Source organism: Lolium rigidum, chromosome 3, assembly GCF_022539505.1.
Source record: "Lolium rigidum isolate FL_2022 chromosome 3, APGP_CSIRO_Lrig_0.1, whole genome shotgun sequence".
NCBI classification, from domain to species: domain Eukaryota; kingdom Viridiplantae; phylum Streptophyta; class Magnoliopsida; order Poales; family Poaceae; genus Lolium; species Lolium rigidum.
The window spans coordinates 42,078,164-42,088,467 of NC_061510.1; the positions used below are offsets into that span (position 1 = coordinate 42,078,164).

The 10,304-nt window shown below is 48.7% G+C and overlaps 1 protein-coding gene across 1 annotated transcript; it reads left to right on the plus strand.

Annotated features, from left to right (window-relative positions):
* Positions 1-7,718: 7,718 nt before the first annotated feature.
* Positions 7,719-10,304, plus strand: LOC124694737 (protein ACCELERATED CELL DEATH 6-like). Its single transcript, XM_047227687.1, has 5 exons — positions 7,719-7,827; positions 7,948-8,012; positions 8,269-8,764; positions 8,848-9,371; positions 9,504-10,304. The coding sequence occupies exons 1-5, from the start codon at positions 7,719-7,721 to the stop codon at positions 10,302-10,304; spliced, it is 1,995 nt and encodes a 664-aa protein (XP_047083643.1).

The window sequence follows — 10,304 nt, forward strand, 5'->3', positions numbered from 1 at the left end:
TGAGTGAGTAGTTCACCCCTGGACTATGGGTCCATAGCAGTAGCTAGATGGTTGTCTTCTCCTCATTGTGCTTCATTGTTGGATCTTGTGAGCTGCCTAACATGATCAAGATCATCTATCCGTAATACTCTATGTTGTGTTTGTCGGGATCCGATGGATAGAGAATACCATGTCATGTTAATTATCAAGTTATTACATATGTGTTGTTTATGATCTTGCATGCTCTCCGTTTCTAGTAGAGGCTCGGCCAAGTTTTTACTTTTAACTCCAAGAGGGAGTATTTATGCTCGATAGTGGGTTCATGCCTCGCATTGACACCTGGGACGATGGACAGAAAGTTCTAAGGTTGTGTTGTGATGTTGCCACTAGGGATAAAACATTGGCGCTATGTCCGAGGATGTAGTTGTTGATTACATTACGCACCATACTTAATGCAATTGTCTCGTTGCTTTGCAACTTAATACTGGAAGGGGTTCGGACGATAACCTGAAGGTGGACTTTTTAGGCATAGATGCGGTTGGATGGCGGTCTATGTACTTTGTCGTAATGCCCAATTAAATCTCACTATACTTATCATGTCATGTATGTGCATTGTTATGCCCTCTCTATTTGTCAATTGCCCGACCGTAATTTGTTCACCCAACATGCTTTTATCTTATGGGAGAGACACCTCTAGTGAACCGTGGACCCCGGTCCATTCTTTTAATACCGAAATACAAATCTGCTGCAATACTTGTTTTACTCGTTTTCTCTCGCAAACAATCATCTTCCACACAATACGGTTAATCCTTTGTTACAAAGCAAGCTCGGTGAGATTGACAACCTCACTGTTTCGTTGGGGCAAAGTACTTTGGTTGTGTTGTGCAGGTTCCACGTTGGCGCCGGAATCTCCGGTGTTGCGCCGCACTACATCCCGCCGCCATCAACCTTCAACGTGCTTCTTGACTCCTACTGGTTCGATTAAACCTTGGTTTCTAACTGAGGGAAACTTGCCGCTGTGCGCATCACACCTTCCTCTTGGGGTTCCCAACGGACGTGTCAACTACACGCATCAAGACCTCTTGAGACCTAGCCTCCTATATAAAGGCCAGGAGAGGGGCTGCCGAGGGACAGAATCAATCTTAGTCATCTTAGCCAGAGAAAGCTTAGAGCTAGGGCATCTTAGCAACAGCCATCTCGACGAGATCTCAGCCGAACTATTCGGCACCCCATTGTAACCCATTATCATCATAATCAAGAACAGACAGGCAGGACGTAAGGGTTTTACCTCATCGAGGGCCCCGAACCTGGGTAAATCGCTCTCCCCGCTTGTCTGTGAACCGATGTCTCGTGTCAGCTTACAGGATTCCGTCAACCCTAAGCCCCTATCGGAGGGCATTGGCGAGGAGTACCCTCGACTACTGTGACTGTTTTATTTTAAAGCGCGAAAATTCCCCAGATTTTCTATGCATGAATGCAATGCACACATCTGTTTCCTCTATTTTGGTAACCCCAATACCTGGGATATTACACGAGCTGCTCCAGGACGACGAGATGGAGGCCACCATGCTCCTCCTCTCCGTCAAGGACCTGGAGGACCGCGTGAAGCTGCTGAATCGGAGGCGCGGCTCCGTGTTCGGCCGGAACCACATCCAGCGGAATCCCTCCTTGGCCACGAGCAGCTGATGGAGGACTACTTCGCCGAGGTACCTACCTATCCTCCCCATCTGTTCCGTAGGAGGTATCGCATGCGGCGTAGCTTGTTCGTCCGAATCGTCAATGCCTGCGAATTGCATTCGAATTACTTCAAGCAACATAGGAATGTCGCCGGGGTGGTGGGTTTCAGCGCTTTCCAAAAGATCTCTGCTGCGATGAGGGTCATTGCGTATGGCATCCCTGCGGATTACAGCGACGAGTATCTTCGAATTAGCGAAGATACTACACGGAGTCAGTCCGCAGGTTTGCTCGCATGATTATCAAGTTGCATGGGCCTACGTATCTCCGAGCTCCCAACGAGGATGACACCAAACGGTTGATGGAGATAAATGAGAAAAGAGGTTGTCCTAGCATGCTTGGTAGTATTGATTGTATGTATTGGACATGGAAGAATTGTCCAAAGGCATGACATGGACAGTATTGTGGCAAGAGCAAATATGCAACCATTGTACTTGAGGCCATTGCATCACAAGATTTGGCACTGTTTTTTTGGTTTGCCGGGGACAGTCAATGACATCAACGTCCCGCAGAGGTCTCCTTTGTTTGCCAAATTAGCAAATGGGGAAGCACCCAATTGCAACTACAAGGTCATGAACAATGAGTACACAATGGGATATTACCTAGCCGATGGCATCTATCCGGATTGGGCAACTTTTGTTAAGTCTGTCAAGGATCCCCAAAATAGAATAGAAGCTGAATTTGCCAAGGCTCAAGAAGCAGCTCGCAAGGACATTGAGAGAGCTTTTGGTGTTTTGCAAGCAAGGTTTGCTATTGTTCGTGGCCCAGCCCGATTTTGGGACAAGAAAACCCTTGTCAACATAATGACATGTTGTGTGATTCTGCACAACATGATCATCGAGGATGAAAGAGACTTGAGCTTGCCCTGCTTATGTTAGCACCCGAGTAGAACCCCAACGCAATCCGGATCGCACTGAAGCTTTCCTTGAAACACATCGGCAGATTGAGAATGTCAATACCCATGCCCAGCCCGTCTATGATCTGAAGATGCACCACTGGCAGCGACATGGCCGTCGCCTTTGATCCTACCATTCCATTTATTTGTTTGTCACATGTATCATTGTTGAGACATATGTGCATTTGTCCAATTTTCTCGAAGTTGTTGCAATTTAGTTGAGACATTTTACATTTGTCCAATTTTCCCAAAACTATTGTAATAATTTGGTTCAGACAATTATTTATGTGTTGTAATAATTTGGATGATTATTTGATTAATTATGATAGATTGTTCTATGTGTTGCATATGAATTGTATGAAAAACCCTGCCTTTACGGGTTCGGAACCCGCATGCGCAGAACAGAGACCGTAAATCGAAACTGAAAAACAGAATATTCTGTTTTTCAGTTTTCTATACGGGCTCTGTTCTGCGCCTGCCATTTTCCGGCCCGTAAACACGAATTCGGTGCACTGAACTCGTGTCTTTGGTTCGCGTTTTTACGGGCTCTGCTAGAGATGCTCTTAGCCCAGCGGACGCGTTCGATATGTGCTCCAGATTTGAGCCATGGCCGGGCCCAGCTGCTGCTTGTGCATGGAAAAACCAACCACGACACAGATCTGAGCCACCATCGCTTGTTGGCGACGACTTGGCGACGACTTGCCTAGAGGTCATTTTCACATGTTCTTTTACTTTTACCCGACGCGTCATTCGTTATATAACTTCCCACACATTGAAGCTGTATTTTCCGTGTCGTACAAGTTACAAATTATCGGGCCGCATTGGGCCTTACCCTTTATTGATCCAAATTTCCTATAATAACTCTAGCTTCCTAATCCGATGATCTCCAATCTTCTGGGCCTCCAAAGCTTCGAGTCCATGGGCTTCCTGCTTTCCTGTGGACCAAGAGTACTTATGCGACATGCCCTGTAGGCATACCTATGTCACTAACCAAAGATAATCTTGTGAAACATAATTGGCTTGGGAGTACTCAGTGTATATTCTGTCATCAGAATGAGACGATTAAACATGTGTTCTTCCTATGCCGCTTTGCCAGATCTATATGGTCATGCATCCAAGTAGCTTCTAATCAATATTTCCCGACTAGTGTAGCCAATATCTTTGGTAATTGGCTTCTTGGTATTGATCCTAGTTTTAGAAACGCTTATTAGGGTGGGAGCGCTTGCCATTATATGGTCGCTATGGCTATGCAGAAATGATAAAGTTTTTAACGATAAGAATTATTCTCTTTTGCGGGTTATATACAAATGTACCGCTTTTCTCCATTCATGGTCTACGCTGCAAAGAATGGAGAACCGTGACCTCTTTACGGAGGTCTGTACGGTTGGAGAATACGGCGAGGGATACTTTTTCCCTACATTGGTGGCAGCATAATCTACGGATTGGGTCACCACTTTCATCTTAGGCGTTCTACAATTGCTCACGATTGATATGTTAATTCGGCTTTTTAGTTTTTACTTTGAGATTTTTGAGATTTCATGCCAGATGTAATTGCTTGTTTAAATAATAAAGCACCCATCATCGAAGAAAAAAATCTAATTATCACAAAAGTTGTCTAAAATACATCACAAAAGAATGGCAAGGAATACCCAACGGAATGCCTTTTTTTCTCAAGGACTTTGACTTGGTGCGAAGGGTAGATGGGGCATCGTGATAATTTATTACTGTAGCTTCCGTGAAGGTTGGGTTTTGCCTTTGACCTGCATTCAAACGTTGCATCTGCAAAAGCTGGTTACCCAGCGGACGCGTTCAATATGAAGTTTCAGGCTTTTGGCCTTTTTCTATTGAAAAGGTATAGATGTACAGTACAGGGCCATTGTTTTCTACTATATGTTTTTAACAGACCCGAGTTTCCGTGTTGCTTTCGTGTCGGCGGCATGAGAGCAAGAACAATAGAAGAGTCAGCAGTTGGCTATATGTTTTTGCCATGTTATCTATAGCTTACTTGTAGTTAGCTCATACAATAGTTAGATACAAGTATGGACTACTTTATATGCATATGGCCCACCTTGCAGTCTCACAAAGTGCCTAGGAGCACGTGCTGCAGCTGGCTATTATCTTGTAGCCTGCTTCTCTTCTCTCTCCTCTTCTCTCTCATCCAACTCAGCAAAACTATACTATTTTAAGTCTTATAGTCTGCTGATTGTACGGAAATTCAATTCGGCTCCCGGGTGCGTATGCTCCCTCTACCAACAAAATATATTTCGAAGTGTGGAAAAATTTTGATAAAAAATTCTACATGTACATCTCCATAATATATGTGTATGCGTCAAGTTTCACGAAAAAATAATATTTTTTATGGCCTATGTAAAAAAAAAGAAAACTTATTGTGTGAAAAGCATTGTTTTCAGCACTGAATTTTGTCTTTTTTATACACGTCACATGATAAGTTTATTTTTTATGAAACGACTTTATGAGCGTGTAGCACGTGAAGATGTACGTGCGGATTTTTTGTTTCAATTTTTTTAAACTTTAAAATATATGTAATATGCATTTCAAAATATAGGGAGCATATGCTCCCATGTTCCAAAACACCACTCCCGCTGATTGTATCTTATTATACTTGCTCTGACCCGGCCCAGCTGCTGAATGTGCATGGAAAACCAACGACGACATAGATCTGAGCCCTTCGTCGATTATGAGGCCTGCTCCTTCTTGGAACAAACAACAGAAAAGACACGTTCAGACGCAAGCAAGCGGAAGCGGGAAATTTTCATTTTTCAAGTCGAGCTGACTTGGCGACGACTTGCCCAGAGCTATGCACGCACGAAAGGTCGCTACATTTTCACATGATATTTTGCTTTTGCCCGACGCGTCATTCGTTGTATAACTTCCCATGCACTGAAGCTGTATGTTCCATAGTTCAGTTGGCACTTGCACCCTCACACACCCAACACACGTACAGGTTCTAAGGATGTGTTTGGTATGTCGGCTCACTACAGATTGTCTTTCTCAGCTAAGACATGCTCACCTCATATAAATTGGATCCAGAATTTTTCATGTGTTTGGTGGGTCGGGTGCCTTCAACCATGCTATGACAAGAACCTATTTGGTGGTCAGTGATGCGTTCAACCAGGCTGAGATCCTAGTTTTACAGAAAGGCCCATGAAAAGAAAACGAAAAAAGCAATCGAGTCCCTGTACATAAAAAAACAAAAGCAATCGGGTCCCTAGCTTGACGTGGCGGCGCTGGCCTGTGTCCATGGCGTCGGGAAGGCGGCGGCGCTGGCCCGTGTCCATGGCGTCGGGAAGGTGGCGGTGCAGGCCGGAGTCGTGGAGGTAACGGCGCAGGCCGAAGTCGTGAAGGCGGCGGCGCCGGACTAGTCGGGGAGGTCGCGGCGCTGGCCTGTGTCTCTGGTCGTGGCGGTGATGTCCCGTGTCCATGGCGTCGCGGAGCTCGTCCATGGCATGGCGGCGCAGGCCGGCGACGGGGAGGCCGCAACGCAGACTGGAGTCGGGGAGGCGGCGGCGCAGGACGAAGTCGGGGAAGCGACGACGAGGCCTGGAGTCGAGGTCGCTGGGCAGCGATTGAGAGCGTTTCGGGGGGGAAATGAGGGCTCAAGCGGGTGACCCCTGTTGGTTTCGGCCCAGGAGCGAGACGCGCGGGCGGTTTCCGGACGAGGTCAGCCCTGCCCATGTGTGAAGCTCGATTTTAGCTTCTCTACCGGGCAGGGCTGAGAGCTCTTTTTCGCATGAGGTGGGCACTGCCCAGTTGGCCCGAGCCGACCCACCAAACAACAAAAACTGTAAAAAGCTAGGTTGAGATGAGAATCTCTGAGGCGACCCAGTCTACCAAACACACCCTAAGCTTCGCTGCGCGTGGTGGTGACCGGCTCGATCGATGAATCTTCACTCAATCCTGCTCAGTACTGGTCTTGGCTCGGCTGCCACCACACAGCCGAGCGATGATGGGATGATGAGCTCCAAGCTCTACCTTGCTATGTTTTTTCGATAAAGGGAATATATTAATATCGCGGAGATACCAATTACACCCAGCCTCTGCAACAACATCATGCTCTAATGGCATAAAGGATGCACACAGCCAAAACAAAAAGAGAAAAAAATTACAAAAAAGAAAGATCCCGCTACAGAGTTCCATAACTTGAAACAGCAACACTGACACCACCAAGACAACACCAAAAGCTCAGATTCTCCATAAACGACGCCTCCAAGAAGGAAACAGTGCTCAAACGCCGTCGTCGTTCGATCGTAGATCTTAGGTTTCCACCCTGAAGAAAGTCATCTCTCTCAAAACAATGCCTTCAACAAAAACATTGCCAGGCACAACGAATTAAGGCCAGACCTTGGATTTTCACCCTGAAAGATAAGACTCTGAACTTCTCCTGTGCAGTCGCCCCCACATACCAGTCGTTGTTTCAAATCATGAATCACCAAGCCAAATCCACCTCACCACCAAGATCCAACCATCAAAGCTATTCCACCGATCTCGGCTTGATGACCTTCTCCGCTAGCACCATGAAAAGAAAATGAGCTTCATGATATTAACAGCCAGCAGAGCTTCGAAGCGCTCCTTCGGAAACCAAACGGCCAGATAAAAACATGGGTGCGCACGACCGAAACCACCCAATCCAGCAATCTTCAGGCATTATTCGCACAATGAATTTCGCCGGCAGGGTCTTCCGAAACTCGACAATCCACCCAGACTGGTGGGAACAATCATCCGATAGATCTTCAAACTTGGTGCGAGAAGAATTCTAGAACCGCCGCCTTTATTCTTCGACGCGGATGAACAGACCCGCACGACACCATCCCCCGCCCGACGACGACGAAGGAGAAAATCGTCAACTCCTAAGTCGTCTCCCTGGCCGCGTGCACGAGCATGGATCAATAGCGCATCAGGCTCCAGACCCGCATGCACTCATGCTTGGACTCACGCGAGGCCAAAGACGTGGAGATAAAAGTCTCGGGCGACGCTGCTGATCTGAGTGGTGGAGTGCAGATAGGCAGGTCGGGAGCCAGCACCTAACTGACAGATCGGGTCACCGGCAACCCGTGCTGTTGCGGCCAGATCGGAAAGCAGGCCTGGGAAGATGGCGGCCAGATCAGGAGGACCACCGAGGCGGAAGAACAAGAAAAAACGGGTGGAGACACCCCGCCACCGCCGTCCGCCGGTCAACGGCCTCCTCCGGTGGCGGCGAGGTGAACGATGCGGCAAGGGGGGAGGGCCTCCTACGACGGCTGTGGCGGCGCCTCCGGAGTCGCCTGAAGCGACCCGGGAGGCTAAGGCGTTTCTGTTTTAGTTCTACCTTGCTGTGTTAGAGGACAGAAAGGAGGAAGCCATGGCGCTGCTTTCACACAGTGTAGCGCCGCTGCTGCTCATCCCGGTAATGGTTAACTTATTTTGCATTTTAGTTTTTGTTTCTATCTTAGTAAGTGAGGAGAAAACTAGTTAACTTAATTTACATTTGCTACTCTTGAGCAACTGAGATATTTCATGTATCTAAATCGATCAAGGTGCGTACTGTGAAACATAGGGATCGAGTTGTGCAAAAAAATCGTGGGCAATTTCAGCAACAGAAATGTGGCTGCTGTGCTTACTGGGATTTTTAATTTTGTCTGAAATCTGTATATGTTTGATTTCTTTCAGCTATACAAAAGGTCAGCCCGGAGAGAAACAATGTTCTTCATCTAGCAGCCGGCCAAGGGCACCACGAGCTGATCCAAGAGCTCTACGCCAGCTTCGGGGACAAGAGCTTGCTCTCTGCCCAGAATTCGGCTCTGGACACGCCGCTGCACTGCGCGGCGAGAGCCGGGCATGAGAGAGCCGTGTCTCTCCTCGTCCAGCTCGCGTGGGGCACCGGTGATCATGCGAACATCTTGGGGTGCAAGAATGAGGCTGGGGACACAGCGTTGCATCTGGCGGCGAGGCTCGGCCATACCGCAGCGGTTGAGGTTATAGTATTTGTGGCGCCGGAGCTGGCATCAGAGGTTAACAATGCCGGCGTATCACCGTTGTACTTGGCGGTGATGAGCAGGTCGGTACCCGCTGTCAGAGCTATAACCAGGTGCAGGGACGCGTCGTCTGCCGGCCCGAGTTCACAAAATGCTCTGCACCCTGCCGTCTTCGAGGGTTCAGGTCAGCCTCCTCGATCCGTGGACTCTGAAAGTGCATGCAGATTTGCCAATACATGACTGACATTACCATCTGAACATTGCTAGAAATGGTTAGCCTGCTACTGGACTGGAATCCATCCCTGGCCAGCGAAGCAGATGCCAGTGGCAGCACTCCGCTCCATTTTGCTTCGTCCGACGGCGACCACTCCGTCGTAAATGCAATCCGGCGCGCTGCACCGTGCGCGGTGCGCATGCGGGACTCGGGTGGCCTCTCCGCTCTCCACGTCGCGGCAAGGATGGGCCACGCACGCCTCGTCGAGGCGCTGATAGAGGCGTGTCCCAACGCAGCTGAGCTCCGAGACAACCTTGGCAGAACCTTCCTGCACGCCGCGGCCAGGGGAGGCCACTCCAATGTCATGTCGATTGCCATCAAGAAACCAGCGCTGCGCGGCCTCCTGAACGCGCAGGACGTGAACGGCAACACGCCACTCCATCTCGCGGTGGTCGCAACTTCTGCCAACGTCGCGGGGGCCCTGCTGTGCCACAACGAATTGCGAGCCGACGTCATGAACAACGAGGGACACACTCCTCTTGATCTCGCCGTGAGATCTACCTGTTTCTTCTCAATGGTAAGTATAACACTGTTAACACACAACACACTGCGGTTCCAGTGTATATTCGACAATACCCAGTATTAATTATTTCGATTGCTCCTATGAACAATTGAACATTGTACTAAAGTTAGTTTGACTACCTTGCAGGTGCGTCTGGTGGTGACATTGGCTGTATTCGAGCAGCGATCTCACCCTCAGAGGCGGGACCAAGTGAAGAAATGGAGCAATGACGACCTAGGAAAAGTGGTGGAGAAGACGTCGGACAGCCTCGCGGTAGTCGCTGTCCTCATCGCCACCGTCGCCTTCGCTGCGGCCAACAATGTGCCCGGGTCATACGAGCAAGGGGACAACTTGGCATCCGTAGCCAAGGGAAAGATGGTCTTTAAAGGGATGGCCATTCTACAGGATAATGACCTCTTCATATTCTTCCTGTTACTTGACAGCTTTGCCCTGATGACATCCATGATCGCGGCGGTCTTGCTCGTCTTTGGGAAGCCGTCACGCTCCGCCGGGTCATGTGCGAGCTTCGTGGTGGCGCTGCAGTGCCTATGGGCGTCGCTGATGAGCATGCTAGTGGCCTTCTATGCAGCTATATCTGCAGTGACTACCACGAGCGAAACCATCGAAGCCTACTGCTACATGATCATAGGCTATGGCTTCGCGATACTTTCCTCGACTGTATATCTGATCCTGCCTAGAGTGCCGCCGCGCATAGCTTTTATGGTTATATGGCGTACTGCCCAAAATGGGTGGAACCTTGTCTTCAGAAGGCGTCCTATCAAGCGGAAGTATCCTGTCGCAAAAGCTTACGCACTCAACCTGCTAATTTTCAGTTCAATAGGCTACCTAGCGGTTGCCGGTATTATCGTCATCCTGATGAAGAGCGCAGTAATGAAAAGCGAGTTGGGGAATTCTGGGGCACCTGCACCTTCTCCTGCCGTCTCTTAG